This window comes from Merops nubicus, unplaced genomic scaffold (genome assembly GCF_000691845.1).
Source record: "Merops nubicus isolate BGI_N331 unplaced genomic scaffold, ASM69184v1 scaffold11353, whole genome shotgun sequence".
In the NCBI taxonomy this organism is placed as follows: Eukaryota; Metazoa; Chordata; class Aves; order Coraciiformes; family Meropidae; genus Merops; species Merops nubicus.
This window is the reverse complement of record NW_008596926.1, coordinates 1,026-17,679: the sequence shown is the minus strand read 5'-3', so window position 1 is coordinate 17,679 and position 16,654 is coordinate 1,026. Positions and strand designations below refer to the sequence as shown.

General features: G+C 42.4%; 1 protein-coding gene across 1 annotated transcript in view; it reads right to left on the bottom strand.

Annotated features, from left to right (window-relative positions):
• The window catches only part of LOC103769351 (NADH-cytochrome b5 reductase 3-like), a 15,609-nt gene extending 982 nt beyond the window's left edge, over positions 1-14,627 (bottom strand). The window contains exons 1-7 of the mRNA XM_008936544.1: positions 14,502-14,627; positions 9,980-10,052; positions 7,446-7,552; positions 5,996-6,125; positions 4,185-4,268; positions 3,970-4,055; positions 1,618-1,717 (exon numbers count right to left, since the gene is read on the bottom strand). Of these exons, the coding sequence (XP_008934792.1) occupies positions 1,618-1,717; positions 3,970-4,055; positions 4,185-4,268; positions 5,996-6,125; positions 7,446-7,552; positions 9,980-10,052; positions 14,502-14,585 (664 nt within the window). The 5' untranslated portion in view covers positions 14,586-14,627. The remainder of the gene's footprint in view (positions 1-1,617; positions 1,718-3,969; positions 4,056-4,184; positions 4,269-5,995; positions 6,126-7,445; positions 7,553-9,979; positions 10,053-14,501) is intronic.
• Positions 14,628-16,654: the final 2,027 nt, after the last annotated feature.

Below are 16,654 nucleotides of genomic sequence, written 5' to 3'. Positions count from 1 at the left end.
CTCACTGCGGGACCCCTGGGGCTCATTTCCCTTCTGGCTCTCCCTGCAGGGCCGGCCGCACCCTGGGGGGAAGCTATAAGGCAAACTCACCCCCTCTGTATGAAGGGCTGTGGGGATCACCCATATGGCAACCTGAATTTGGGGCTCAGACCCCAGCATTTCAACACTCCAATCGCGTTAGTGTCCTCAACACAATTACTCCATGTGGAAAAACTGCCACCTCTGCTTTTAAGATGCAAAACTGGTGTACAGAGGAAACGAGGACTAACTTTGAGCAAAGCTTGCTAGAAGCCCCAAGAAAATCTCAAGCAGAGCTGTGAACAGAATGTGGATCTGCTCAGCTCCAGCACTGTGAAATAATAACATCCACGCTCCTAACACTGCTGTTTATGAGCTCCCTAGGGGAAATCTAGCTGATGAAGCTGTTGCTGGATAGAACACTCATGGTACCAATCTGTTAATACGAGGATTCAGGTTTACTCATCACATCCACAACCCCGGATGCAAAAAGCTGCTGACTCAAACCTTTGGGGACAGTAAGACTGATGCATTTACACATTTTTCTCCCACAGATTACCCAAAAATTTCCAGATTTGGTCTGGTTTCACATGTGGTCATGGAAGTGTACAAACTAGTGCTGGGGCATTTGGAGATGAATTTTTATCGTGACTGTTAAGATCTCTTCACTATTCACAGATATGAAAGAAAAGGAACAGTGATTAGAAATTCCAGAAGAACACTAATTGCAGAAGATGACATGACAGCAAGACCGTTCCCCCTCACACCCTACCAGAGAAGTATTCTTGGTCACAAGTTAAGAGAAGGCATATGGCTTTTCCTTCTCTGCCCCAAATGGCCACTGAACAAGAGTGTGAATCTATGCTGACATGGGTGGGCATGATGAGGAATGGTAAGAAAGGAAAACCACAAAGATTCACACAGAAACTACTGAGCCTTTCCACAACTGCAGTAACTATTCAGTCTTTTCTTCCTCAAAGCTTGCACAGCTGAGGGAGGAACACTCAGCTAGCATCCTCTCACCCAGACCAGCCAACGATATCACATTATCCTTAGAAATGGACTGCATCAAGCTGCAACAGTAGTGTCGTTGAGAAGCACTGTTAATCCAAAGACAATTCCATTGTCTGGGCAGAGTATCAGCTGCCATGAACTGCCACACAATGACAGCTATGCAGGATTCTACACTTGGCCACATGTCCATGAGGCAAGGTGCCTCTGACACACCCACCACAGCTGCCTTCACACCTGCACTGAATTCAGGACAGGAATTAACAGCTTATATTTATGCCTGTGGGGAAGGAGAAAGGAAGGTCACCTTCCAGAGTAAATAACACTAAATATTCATGTATGGACATCTGGAACACTGCACTACCATTCACCTGAGGTGAGCTTTGTAGCTTTGGAAACTCCGCCTGATTACACGGAAGAGTTTCTGTGCATCACTGTGTGAAGGATGATGCTACCTGGATGCATTCAGACACGATTCATTAAGCAAGAAAGGAGCTCAGAAAAACATGGCACAGCATGCCTCCTGTCAAACACATGCATTAATACTCATAACTTAAGCTTCAGTGAAAGTAGCATGTATAATCTTACTTTCAGGTGCTCTGTCCAGTGTGTACCAACACTTAAAGCGACTGGGATTCTGAACCTGGATCTCCTCCAGCTCAGAACGTAACAGGATATCCTTCTCAGTCTGCAGGAAAAGGAAAACAATGATTACACTCTGGTTTGACTGCAGCCCTCAGAAGAACACAGATCATTAGCTGCTCTGCAGTCCTGTGAGATGGAACAGATTAGTCAACTCTGTTTCACAGGCTGAAAGAGAGCAAACAAGTTATTTCCATGACTATCCTGTGGCAGAGACAAAAAAAAGGTTTATAACTTTCCCAAATCCTGACCATGCAATGCTTTCCCTCTGAAAAAAAAAAAATGGATCAAAACATAGGACCTTTACTCGTTCACAGAATTCATGGGAGCATCAGAAGAGTAAAGCCCTCTTTTGGCACTTCTATTAAAAAAGCAACTTGCATCAAAAAACTAACACTGACAGCATACAAGTACCTGCCTACCCCTCGTACTGTGCCATACAGTCAGGAAAACACCAGGGTTTTCACATTTGTCACTTCAAATTTTACCAGCACTGCCATATGGGGATTGCTTGGCTTTTAAACAGGATGTGGGGGGGAAAAAAAAATAAAAAAGGGTATCAAGTTCTGATTAGAACAACAAACATTATCCCAGGGCACCAAGTTCTGCTCCCCCTCTGTGACACAGCATCACTGAAGGCCAAAAGAAAGCCTTATTCCTCTAAGAGCAGATGCAGTTTGGCAAGGAGGGAAAAGCATAGAGCCTGAAAGTGATCCCATCCTCTGCAGCCTTAATAATTTGGCACTGAGGACACCAGTATGTCTGCAACTGTGGGGGTAAGGATAAATGTGCCAGCAACTACTGCTGAGAAGGTGCCTATTTCAGGATCTGCAGCTGCATGTGTTCCAGAAAAGCTGTTACTGGGTTTGACCAGCTGAAAGCACTCTAGTCAGGAGCACAGCACGAGTCCATGTACGTTGCCATCTGTAATCCAACCCAGCTCTCTTCATGAGGGTCAAAATACAAGACCAGCAAAACACATATTAAAAAAAAAAATCTTTTAAAATATTAAAAAACATCTAGTCTGCAGACCTTCCTGGATGACCACTTACCACATCTGCTTTATATCTGTGCAGTTACTGGCTACAAGGACCCTTTAAAGCCAAGGATGGGTGTTCACACAGGGTGTTGCTACTATACAGCCAACCATTCCCTGAGTGGCCTCTGCAAGAAGCAGCAGGTTTTCTAGGTGGCTAAAGCAGTTCTAGACCTGTATTGGTCATTCTGAGTTATGCACAGCAAAACCCAAGCCTCCTGCCCTGATACCAGCTGCATCTTATGCCAACTCCTAGGGCTCAGCAGAGACCAGCTGCTGCAGCCACAACTGCCAGCACCAGATGGCCAAGCTCTTAAGGAGGTCCTGCTGTAACTGAGCACCAGAACAGGGCAGCTGTTGGCACCTGGATGACACCTTCTGGGTAGAAAAATCTTGGTTTACAATTGGTACAAAGGAAATGAGGATACTCCGAGTTTCAAGAGAGGAATGACAGAAAAGACCCTAAAGAAGATAAAAAACACATGCATGAAGTGAGGTTCACCACAAAAAATGGCTCACAATCCAGAAACAAATATTCATTATGATGGAGAAATTTAAAAACAAAAGGATTAACATCAGAAGAACATCAGGCAAAGAAGGGGCATTGCAGTTCAGCAGCACACCACCACACTGGTTGCCTGGTCCAGAAAAAAGAAATTTCTATTGCAAGAATTTGACAGGTGTGAGACCTTCCCTTTGCCCAGCACTGCAGTATGATACACCTCAAACAGCAACAGAAGCACATGAAGAACTGGCAGAGGGAAAGGAAATGAGACAGCCATGCAGAATCACAGCTTCATAGTTGAGGGATATTTTGGAGCTTACTTAATTTTAGCCTCACCTAAGATGTTGTCAGAAAGATTCCACATACAAACCCTGCTGGAGAATTATAATTGAGGAAGGAGACAGATGTCCACCTTTTTCATCTTTCCACTAAAAAAGACACCTCTCAAAGTCTGCCCAAAACATCAACAACTTGAAAAAAGTAACGTAGAGTTTTAAAATACTTATAAACTGGATTAGAAGCAGAGCCATGAGATGCAGGAAAGTGAGTATTAGCTCAAAGGAGAACAACATTTTTGTAGTAATACTAAAAACCCAATTAATTATAGAGCTTTTACATGGGAAGTTTTCAACATTTCGCTTCACTCCCCTCAGGGTTTGTATTTCTCTAACAGGCCTTCTCAGCAAGAATTTCATCTGCTGAGTAGAGTTCTGCTAGTTAAATAAAACTTTATAAACTGAAAAAAGGACAGAATTACCTGATTAGCAAACAGCACCTGACAGATGGTAGGGTCATCTTTGTCTTTCATGATTGCTCGAATGATCTGCAGCATAGGTGTTATCCCTGAAAGAGAAGGGCAGGTCAATGCTGTGAGAATGCAAAGGAGCCAAAAAAGGGCAGGTGAGTATGTGAAGGAAATACAAATAAATACAGGCTGTCAGAATCCAAGGATGAATCTTTCTCTATACGTACCAGTCCCACCTGCAATCATCCCCACATATTTCACTTCCTTAGTAACTGGTTCAGCTTTCTTTTCAGGCCGAATAGCAAACTTGCCTGGAGAGAAGAGAGAAATGCAAGACACTGAAGAAAGCAGGAAGCAGAGCTTGTAATCCCTTCCCAGCACACTCAGCTTACTGATTTTTTTTTCAGCCCGTCTCCCTCAGCTGCTTTAGGCAAGAAACAGACAAAAGTGGAGATGTCACCCACTAAAACAAATCCTGAAGGATGAGAGATTGTAAGACAGGTGATAAGAACATCAGGCACTGACATGAGTTATTACTTATTCCTGACTACAGCATTAAGCCATCACTACCTGTATTTTCATTTGCTCACACCCCAAGGCCCCATGATATTCAGAAGCCCAGATTCTGGAAACAGTTCTAGACAAAGGAATTAATCTGCTCAGAGAGTTTATTTACTCCATGCAGATTATTTTAAGGGAAAAGCTGAAACTACTATTTTAATTTTTTTTGTACATTTATCTCCTCTTTTTGAGCAATTTGCCAGTTTTAGCCAAGTGTGACAGAGAGTTTGGAAGTCCCCAAAATGTTCTGCTTGTTGTATTCACACTTCTCTTCATCCAGGATAACGTGAACACAACACAGAAGGCTCTGGAAAACCACAGCTGAGTTCTGCTGATCACAAAACTGACAGAAGGGTTTTGTGACACATTTGTGGCTGCACTATGCCAAAGTCAGATGTTTTCTACTGCCATAGAAGCAAATTCCTACTGATAAAATTCATTTTCACTTAAGAAATTAACGTTGGACAGTGCAAATACCAGGTGTTTTTATCAATGTATAAACTATGTCCATATAAGCAGGGAGAGAATTCCCTTCTCTGAGAATAGTATCAATAACAAGCACTTCTGTGGTCACATAACCACCCCCCTCAAGATGAACATTGACTTAATTAAGACACTAGCAATTTTTCTTTGTTGTTAGCATCTCTGCACAAAAGAATGCAAATGTCTGGTGGGAAAAGGTGATTGTATTGAGTAAACCAACTCAAATAAAGAGGTGAGAGCTAGGGTCTAGTTCGTGCAGTATGTGTATTCAAAATGTAGCCACAGAGATTCTGCCCCTCCACTCTGCTGTGGTATAACCCTCCCCACCCAGAGTATTGTGCCCAGCTCTGGAGTCCTCAGTAGAGGAGACATGGACCTGCTCAAGCAGGTCCAGAGGAGAGCCACAAAAATTACCAGAGGGCTGAAACACCTCTCCTGTGAGGACAAGATGAGACAGTCTGGGTTACTCAGCCTGGAGAAGAAAAGGCTCCATGGAGACCTTACTGCAGCTTTTTAATACTTAAAGGGAGCTTATGAGAAAGATGAGGACAGACTTTTCAACAAGGCCTGTTGTAACAGGACAAGGGGTGATGGTTTTAAACTATAAGAGGGTAGATTTAGACTAGGTATGAGGAAGAAATTGTTTACAAGGAGGGTGGTGAAACACTGGAACAGGTTGCCCAAAGAGGTGATAGATGCCCCCAGAAACATTCGACATCAGATTGGATGGGGTGACCTGATTTAGTTGAAGAGGTCCCGCACTGCAGAGGGGTTGGACTAAATCACCTTTAAAGGCCCCTTCCAACCCAAACTATTCTATGATTCTATAAAGACTTGAACACAGCTGGAAAAAACTGTGACCAGTACTACTAACCCAAACTATTCTATGATTCTATAAAGACTTGGAACCAGCTGGAAAAAACTGTGATTCCCTTATAATGTTTGCTCTGTATTGTTTACTCTGGATAAAATTTATCTTCTGAGTCAGCCTTGCCTTTTCCGTTGTAGACAAGTAGGCCACTTGGTCCCCTGAAGTCAATAGTATCCCCTATTTTCAGGCTGTCTAAGTACTGAGACATCTTTCCTCCATCAGGAAACTTTGGATGGACACCTCTGGAGTAGACCTGTTAAAAATAATAGTGAAGCAATTAATCTCACAGCTCAAAGATGAACATCTGCCCTTCAAATATTTAGGTACCCGTACTCCTCACGCCAAGAATATCATTACTACATGAAGAAATACCATCAATGCAAATTTCACTGACAACAGAAGCACTGAGTTTTCTGAAATGAAGAAGACTAAAACATTACTCTTGCCCCAGTTTTAATCAGATTGGACACAGACTGGCAGTTTCCCTGTTGTAATTCTGAAACACAGAAGATGTCTCAATAATCAACACGATTTACACCCATGTTCAAAAGGGACAGAAAAAAAAAACACCAAAAACCATGGTGATTTCAAACAGAAAAAAACTCCTAAGAGAGACCCCTGACAGCTTAGCTGCAAAGGGATACACCCAAACCACCTTCTTGGGATGCCAACAGTTTGTACGTTGAAGTTAGAGTGAATATCAAATAACTGAATATTCAACTGTTCAAACAGGTATCAGTGGGTGAAGTTACATTGCTGGAACTGTGCTGGGTTTTTTGTTTTAAATCACATGGCTATGAAGAGTTCCAGCTGAGATTAGCTACACTTTGACAGGAATAGCATCATTTGCATGCATGGAGAGTCATGTGGAGAAGGAGCCTTATGAAATGTTTCTAAGATGTAAGTTTTTCCCTTGTCATGTCTTCAGTGTGCAACACCATGCTCATGGAGATAAGTAGGTAGCAAAAGGCCAATTCACTTCTAGTTTCACAGTAAGTTAATAAAGCACTATTAGCTACAGAAGAAAAAAACTTGAGAGCAAAATTCTAAGAGGAAAACCAGATATTATTTCATGTCAGCTTTAAATTTACTTGCTTAGTCTAGCTACCAAGAGATAAAACAAAAATACCTTATCACAGGATTCAAAATCACAATCCAATTAAATCAGTCCTCCACACCTTCTGGATCAGTAAAGACAATAATCAGTGTTCTCAGTGACCATAAAGACCACATCATATTAGATTCAGAAGAAGCTGACAGTTTAGGCAAGCTTAATTCCTTATTTCAGAAGGATTAAAAAAATGTGTGAACACCTGCAGGCCAACAACACAGATTCTGGGAAATTACAGAATGCAGATACAGAAAATTCTGCAGCATCTCCTAAGATACACTCCCTAAAGAAGTGCCTGCAAAATGCTGTACGGATTGTAAGTCACAACTGCACATCACCTGTGACAACAGCACAGTCTGCAGCAGCACAGACCTGAGCAGAAGCCAGAACATCAGAGCTCACATGGTACTGCAAGTGGGCTCAGAAGCTGCCCAGCGTGGTAAAGGAGCGTGACGTTCTCACCTTGACAACAAGATCGACAAAGCCCTTGTCATCATCACTGGACACTGGAGTGTAAGGTCTCACAACCAGAGCTCCATCCACCCGTGCAGACAGGTAGATGTGCTGTCCTGTACACAGGGGAGAAAAAAAAAAAGCAGTTTGATTTCAAAATATTTTTCTTTCAGTGGATGCACTGAGTTGGCATGAAACGCAAATGCAGTCTCAAAGTTCTCCTCATTGCCTTGACTGGGGCAGCACTTTTTCCTCTCTCATTTTCCTGTTACTGAAACACCTTGCCAGAGCTGCTAACCGTGCACAGATTCTACCTGGAAGGGCAGACAACTTCACTGCTAATTTTATGTGTCAATCATATGTGTTCTGATAGCTTCATGCATCTACATTTACCAAAATCCTAACTGTACAGGAGACCTTGCAAAAGCTGTGCTATACATCTATCATACCTAAAGGCATGCAAAAAAGACATGTCAAGTGCTATTCACACTTCATTAACATTAGTTATAAACTGTCAGAGTTCAGTGACAGCTGAGTTTGTAACTCTTCTTTCTTTGTCCACAGATCACTCATGTCTACCAGAAGGTCTTCTAGCTGCCATTGCTAAGGCTGCCTAGAAACAACACACTTTTCTAACCCTGCTACTCCTCCAGCTTAACATTTGAAAGTAGCAATCACATTTCAATCTGTCACACATTCACTGAACTCCCTACAATAGTTTCTTTTCTCTAAGTTTTTGATGAAAAAATCCTAGAATTAACTTCTTTGAAAGGTTTTCCTATAAAATTCCAACACCCTGAAGAGACCCAACCAAAGAATATCTAGGGGGGGATTATTTTTTTCTAAATCACCACTAGATCAACAGAACAAACTCTCTCTTAAGATGAACACAGCTCTCCAAAGACAGCGTGCATCTCTTCTGCCTGTTATGGAAACACAGATGAAATTTTTACCAGGAGCTGGCTGGCCAAGCTGGAGGGCCAGTGAAGCAAACCACTGGATGACTGAAGATGTGCCACCTGGTATCTTGGGAAATGAGCAACCATAACTCACTTGAAGCTGTACATGGACATAATGTAAGGGTGATGGAAATAACCCTCTCAGCAAAGGCTATACACCCCTGGTAGCATGCACATCTCCTGCCAGGGAAGACCTGAAGGGAGCTGCAGGTGGCCTTGGCACCCCCAGTTCCAGGAACAGATCCATGGTGACCACTGCAGACCGCTGACCTGGACAGATGGGACAGCTGTTGGGACCTGTCTTACAAGAATTGGTACAACTCCAAAACAGGTGCTCCTCCCAAAGGGAAAACATGCCTTATGCTCTTGTTGGAGTTTTACCCTGCTGTGACAGGACAGCAGTTGGCAGCCTCTGTAAGAACCACACACAATCCCACTCTCCCCCAGAGCAAACTGTGTGAAGTGTTGGTGCTGCACAGAACATTCTGAGTGCACACCCACTGGCTGCCCAGTCCCACGGCTGCCAAGCCTGCTGCTCTCAGCTGCTTTTACCACCCTCCCCAGCTTTCAGCTCTCTTTGCTTCCCAGGTCTCACCCAACAGACCACTCCCTCAATCACCCACAGATTAGCCTGTGCCAAGCACCTTCAAAAGCATGGCTATGCTGCTCCTGGGATCATGCAGGGCCAGGCAAGGACCTTCTTGGGCTACGCTCTTAACAACTGGCTAATTTGCCCTGGCATTACTAAACCACTGGAGAAAGACAGCAGGCCAAATTCACCTCAGACTGCTTCCCTTCTGTTAAGTGTGTAGGACAAGAACAATTACAGAGGTGAGACTGCTCTTTATGGGCAACAGAGGGAAACTAGCTTTGCCCTCATAGCTGCTGACGAGGATCAAGAGAATAACACAACCCAAACCAGAGCTAGTCTATACATGATGGATTGTAATGCTGGAAAGGTGCTGAGGACCACCAGGAAGAACCTGATCCACAGATCACTGCAACTGGTTGTTAAAGCAGAAATCTCTATTAAACACTAGCCACAATTAAATGCTCCTTATATAAGCAGTAGGAACAATAGCACTAAGCTATTACAGAAGGCACCACACCACATGGCAAGGCCAAAGGAAACGTCCACCCCACGGTGATTAAGAAGTTCCAAGAGAGTGGCTGCAAATTCAGATGTGAGCAGATCATCTGATAAACCACATGTGCTACAGAAGTAGCTGAGAGCACTGCCTCAAGGAATGGAAAGGGACCACAGAGACCAAGCACCATGGGAACAGCACACACTGGAAATTTGAGACTGGAAAAATAAAAGGGTTTGTACAAGCCCAGTGTTTGTTTCTACTGCCTTCACAGCAACAAGCAGAATATATACTCTCTCTAAGCACACAAGGTTTCAGTCCCTGCAGATGACTCACTGCATGAGGATAATCTTGCAAAAGCTCTAAATACCAGCTCGAGTCATGTGGACAGTATTCAAAATTCAACAATTCAAAGCATAGAAAAAAAATCCTCCCAAAATCTCTGACATTATTATTAACAATGGTTGGGTTCTCAGTAAGGCAAGTCAGAACATACCTACAGGGAGACCCAGAACATGATCTATGGAAGGGAGGGCAAATCGAAATCTTCGTGTGTCATGACTAACTTCCTGAAAGAGGAAAATAAAAAGAAAATCAGCTATGTTGTTGGGATTTAACATTTATAAATTCACTTGTAAAACCATCCTAATTTTTGCATAAGGCAAATATGAACTCCTCTGAATGTGGCAATCTGGCAGAGGTCAACTTTCCATTCCAGTTCAGTGAAAACTTAACTTAATCTCAAAATATTTTATACAGAATACCAAAGTAAAATTAGAAATAACACAGAAAAATGCAAATGCTGTTTTGATGTGTACTTAAATGTCAATAGCAAAACTTAGTAAGATACTCATATACAGATGAAGACTAAGTGATAGCTTTCTAAATATTACAAGCCTTCTGTGAGAAGGCCACAGAAAAAAAAAGTCACTTCAATTCTCATTTAAAGTTTAAATATGGAGGAGCTAAAGGCCAACAAAATTTCATTTTAATGTCTTAAAATCAGATGAATTAATGTATAAGATTATTTCAGAAGAGGCTAGTGGATGTCAAAATTAGGAAGTAGCAAACTGGTCCCCTTTTCTATGCTAAGAGCCTTTAAAATATTTTCCCCATAAAAACTGAGTTACTCTTTCAATAAAATATAAAAGAGCATTCTATTTAGATAAGAACTTTATTATAAAATTATGATAACTTATACAGTCTGGCTGGGATAATTATTCTAATCTTTTACTAGGAAGTCATACCTTGAATAAAATTGTGGTAATGAATAAATAAAATGCTACTTCTTATACTACCTAAATTTTATCTCTTAAAAATCAGCTCACATTCATGGGACAGGGGGAGAAAAAAAAAAAGAAGAAAAATAGAAAGAAGCTGCACATAGCTTAATGCCTCATCCAATTACTTCCTTTTTTTGAAGCCTCATGGGACATAATATCCCTTCTAGATAAAATTTCTATAAAATATTTTAACTTTGGTTGGCTGGTTGTTGTTTTAAAGTAACCAATGGAGATTTCTTTTTCATCACGTTCATCTAGTCTTTCCTTATGAGTTCTGGTCACACTGATGAAGACATTTTCTTCACAATAAATCATTTCAAGGAAAATGCTGAAAAAAGAAGGAAACTGAGTGAAAAGGGCATCTCTGTACTTATATCTATTCAGGAAGAGTAACTGCCATTGAAAATGAAAGACAGCTAACACGGACTTAGCACTGCTGCACTCACACTGACCACTGCTGACTCTGTATGAAAATTTCAGCACCAGCTTCACTACTTCAAAATTGGATTTTGCCAATAATCCTTTATTTTAAGATTCTGTCTTTAATAGCATGCAAAATGAACAAAATTCTGGCTTCCCAGCTAATGATCTCAATTAAAGTCGAGATAGCTTAGCTGAAGGTATCTGAATACAAGTTATTTTGGTGCATCACAAAAGACAATTGTGAGAAACATCAGAGGCTCAAGTAATTCCTAGTATCCAGATCAGCATGCCTACTGGTGTCTCTGTGACATGGCCAAGACACTGAGCATGCCATTCAGCAAGTGGTTAGTCAAAACTAGATTAAAGCTAGCCTTGAAACAAGAGGCAGAAGTCATTTCCAGCATGGGGTCATCTCCCTGCATTCCCCAGTGCCATCAACCCTAATTGTCTGGAAGCCCTTGGCCTCTGGCTACCAGCACTCACTTCTGACTCAAGCTGCAAGTGCTGAGGAGCTTTCCACACCCAGAACTGCAAATGCAAAGCTGGAGACCAGTTTTTCCAGGCTAGTGCTTTGCTGAAGACACTGAAAGTTAAAAAATTAGTTGTGCTTACCATTACACAAACAAAGCCAAAAAACCTGAGGTTGTGGGCTTTTTTAAAGCATAAACTAAATTAGCACACAACTATACTATACTATGACAGCTTTGTCCTACACCAAACACCAGGAAGTAGCCTTGTGACCCCCATTTCACTGTTCAACACAGGAGGTATGGAAAACTCAGTTTGAGCAGATGTTAACATTTCAGCTGGTGGGCAGAAGGCAGAGAGTGGGCAGAGGCAGAAAGGCTTCTGCTCACAACAGCTCAACAAAATGGTATGTTCAATTTCCAGCTTTCAGTTGCACAAATCTAAGCTGTGTTAAAAGACACATATGTATGTCAAACAAGGCACTCTCTAGACCAGTGCTTTTCAAACTTCATATTGCAGGCACCTAAAAACTGTGGAATCCTTGTCAAACGTTAGGTGTGTATTGCTGTATGGCAGCACAGTACCTGTGACTCAGTGTCCCACTGCAATCAACCAGCCCATTTCCTTTAGCTGTGAAATTGGTCTGGACAGTTCCCAATGCTTTCCTGAACAGTTCCCAATGCTTTCCTTCCTGGTAAAGTTTCTTGTTCCTCTGCTTAGGCCACAGTCCACTAAGAAAACTTTCTGCAAAGCCATGCTATGAACAGTATCATCAAAATAAGTCATGTTAAAAATTGCAACCCCCAGCTACTCCCAAAATGGGGAGTTCAATGTGGATTTAAACACAAATCATTTTGGTGCTCTGCTGGTGAAGGTACAGCCTCATAGTCACAAAAGGAATGATTACTATCAACACTGGAACAGCAGGAACTTTAAAAATATGAAGGTCTTTAGCTAGGCTGGGCAAGCAAAAGGAGCAACACCACAAGGTAAAACCAGTGTACTGAAATCGCTCTTACAATGGAAAGTAAACTCTAGCCAACCACACAGGTACCTTGAGTAGGCTCCACAACCACACTGAGCCATAATTCCCTTCCCAAGTTAAAATGTTGTGTAATGACAGGTGGTTTCAGATTAAATTCTCCTCTACTTCAAATCTGATAGCTTGTAAAATACAAACTGAAGCATGCCAGAAAGACTCAGACTAATTTAATCTTTCCCAGACAGGTGGTTTTGGCAACGTTGAGAAGTTTTAGTCCCAAAGATCAGAGTGTTTGCACCAGATCTTTGGCAGGATGTTAGAAGCTAGTGGCATTTGCTGTACCAGTTTATGGTTTCTCAAAATTTACTTCTGATTCAAGGACATACTTCACATTTAGGCAAAAAAATTTAAACATCAGTCAATATTCTCAATTGATTAAGGTATCACATGCAGCAGAATTTGACCTGGTTATGATCTTTGGCAGGATGTTAGAAGCTAGTGGCATTTGCTGTACCAGTTTATGGTTTCTCAAAATTTACCTCTGATTCAAGGACATATTTCACATTTAGGCAAAAAAATATAAACATTCATCAGTCAATGTTCTCAATTGATCAAGGTATCACATGCAGCAGAATTTGATCTGGTTATGTAAGAGCTGTTCCTCCATCCCAAGATTTAAACATAGCATACAAATAACAACAGCCTGAGAAAAAAAATATTATTATTTAAGAAACAAAAAATCAAGTGAACTGTGAATTCTCCTCTGTTACAAACTGCTACAGCAGAAACCTGCAAGTAGCTTGATTCTCAGAAGCTTGTGCAGTGCTTCAAGATTCCCTCCCCTCCTGCAGGTCAGGCAGACTGTACCTGCAACCACCTGCTACAGAACTCATGAGAAAGTGAGGAGTAGGTAATAACAGCATTGTTCCAGTACACATGGGAAGTAAATTCACTCATGCTGCCCAGCCCAAGCCACAGGGAAGCTTTCAGTTCCCACAAAACTAGGATTTGGAATGACAGTAATCATTTTCTGTGACAGAACAAACGAAAGCCAAGCTAACAATGCAAACAAATATACATCAAATACATCCTACACCTCAAACAATGCTCTATTCCAGTCCAAAGTCCTTTTCATCAAAAATCCTCTGATAACTTTCTGACTAGCTCACTGACTTAAGTATCTTCAGGTGTGACTTCACACCTGAAAAGCCAAGACTTCCATCTCATGCATTTGAAGGTGAATTTATTCATGGGAAATCTAGACTTGTCACCCTTTACTGTCTCCCTTCCCACAGGTTGGGCTACCAACTTCTGATAGCAAGATCCACGACTCTTAGAGGTCATGACTTTCCTCTGAAAACCAGGGTGAGCAGCCCAGGAGGTACAGAACAGCTTCTACTTTTAACAGAAAGAAACAGAGACAGCTTAGGTGCTGCCAGGTCTACACCATTTGAACACTTTTCTTCCTATAACATATGAATCAGCATCAACAGTTCTGAAAATTACTATGCTGAAGGCTACTGACCATAAAAAAACCTGCCTGCTCTGCCTGACAGCATGACTTCTGGCTCACAGCCAATCTAGTAGTGCAGACTTTAGGAACTTCCACTGATGTCCTCCATGAGATGAGACACACATGACAGAAACTACCAGTTTGGCAATTTCTAGAGCAGCATACTCTAACTTGCTTGGAAACAACCTGCTTGCAGAATTCAGTTACACTAGGCAAGGAGCATTTGTAAATAAGTTATTTCCTTAAAATATAAATATTTGCCCCACTGCAAATGAGGAAGATTTAAGAAGCTGTGGGCATTTCACAGTATCCATGGAGAAGTCAAGCTCAGCACTGTACACACTCTTACCTCCTTATCAATCAGCCTCAATGCATACTTCACTTCAGGGTCCTTCAAAGTAATTGCAGGATGGGGGTTCCTGAAAAGCCTCATGATGGTGCTGTAGACCAGCCATAGTCCGTGTGTCACAACCTGACCCAACTGCAGCAACACAGAAAGAGCGTTAGACATGTGCAGAACAAGAGAGTTATTTTATAACAAGAGGATATGGCAGCATGACACAACAGTCTAATCACCAACAAAATGTGTTTCTTTGTACTACCACAAGGAGGAAGAGGAAGAGGAAGTATTCAAAAACCACCAGCCAGTGTGGCACACTAATTTGCTTTATGAATACCTGGCATTACTCCTCCATGGAGGCACGTGGCACATCTACAGCAGGTTGCCAAACAGCCTGACAGAAGCAATGCCACCACAGCTCCACGGCCCCAGCTCCAACCAGCAGCAAGGCTGAGCATGTCCATCCAGCAGGCATGCACATGGACACAACTTGTGCCCAAAGACACACATGGCTGGCCATGAGGATCACCACAGGCAGATGCTCACAGAAACAGCACCAATGGTCTCATCCTGCTCCCCTCCCTGACCCATCAGGATGGATGCCCATTAGTGGGGAATGCATGCACACACATGTGCAAGGTGGCTCCACCAGCAGCTAGCTTTGTCTTGCAGCAGCTGTCCCCAGGCTGTGTACCCCCAGTTGCTGGCATCTGGACATACAAGCCACTGTTGCAGAGTCCTGTGGTCCACCACAGGGGCTGCGGACCCCCCCCATAACTGGGGGTCTCACACTCGACCACAGATCCCAGCCCCTCCAGCAGCCAGAGCTTTTGGTGGTCTTCAGAGCTGCACACAGGCCTGGCTCTTCTCAGGAAAGCAGCTATGGAATTTGGCAAGGGCACGGCCCAGGCTGAGCTGACTGGTTACAGGACACAGCCAGACAAGGGCACAGAGCAGGCCACTTTACAGGGGGTCAGCCCGTTACATCCCTCTATCCTTTCATTTTCACCACATTTGTTTTTCTCCAGATAATATCAATCTCTTGGTTTTCTCCCCTAAACATCCCACAACCCCCAAACACTCTTCCCCTGCATCCTGTGCCCCCCAGCCTGCAAGGGTGGCCAGTCACCCATGACACATAGGGATGGACACCACACCCAGCCCACGGAGCAATGGCTCCCCCAGACAGCTCTGGGAAGGGCTGGGGCTCATTTGCTCCACGTGGGCTGTTGAGGCTCCCTCACATTCCAGTGTCTCTGTGTTTTGCTATTCAGTGCTTTAACAGAGGAGAGGGAAAAAAGCATGAAAGCATGACTGTAGGGAGGGGAAAAAAAAAATAGAAAAAGGCAAATACTTCAAATACTTCAGACTGTATACAATGCACTTTGGAAGAGCTTCAAGTTATCTTTCATTTTCATTTCAAAGGGACCTGACCAGCCTTTTAGAAGCACATTCTTCTAATGTGACAAGTGTGACAGTTTTCAGGAGACTATTTTTTTAAAAAAAAACCTTCTAGGTTATTATCACTAGAACTGTGGGAAGTGTAAAATAATAATAATATTTTTTAAAAGGTAGAGTTTGTGCTGTCCCTTAAAATGCTGCTGTACAGGTTTAAAATATATAAACAAAGGGATAAGCCTGAAGGCACATCATGCCTTCATATGCTCACATGCTGTATTTTTTACTTTTATTTGAAAATACTGAAATAGCTACACACGGGTTGTGAAGATTAAGTATATAGGAATGTTACTCCTTAATTCCTGCAGATCCCTCAGATTATTGCAGCTCCAGGAAGAACTTTTATTATTGTCAAAGAAGGGAGGAGGGAGAGTTGTTAAATAAAGTGACAGAGCAGCAAATAAACAAGTGAATGAGACCCAGTGGAGACAGCAAGTGGAATCTGCACCGAAGGATGTTTCAAATTAGTTTATTTTGACATAATGTCTTGTTTCATTTACAGATGCAGCTATCTCAAATGGACAACAAAAAAAAACATCAGTGCTGTAGTCTAGCAAAGGAAGGCAGGAGAGTGGAGTTCAAAACATCACCTCTTCAAGTGGGCTTCTCCACCTGTGTCCAGAGATAAACATTTCCCATCTTTGCAGATCATTTTTGGGTCATCATTCATCAAGTGAAAACTACCACAGCTGTTCAATGAACAA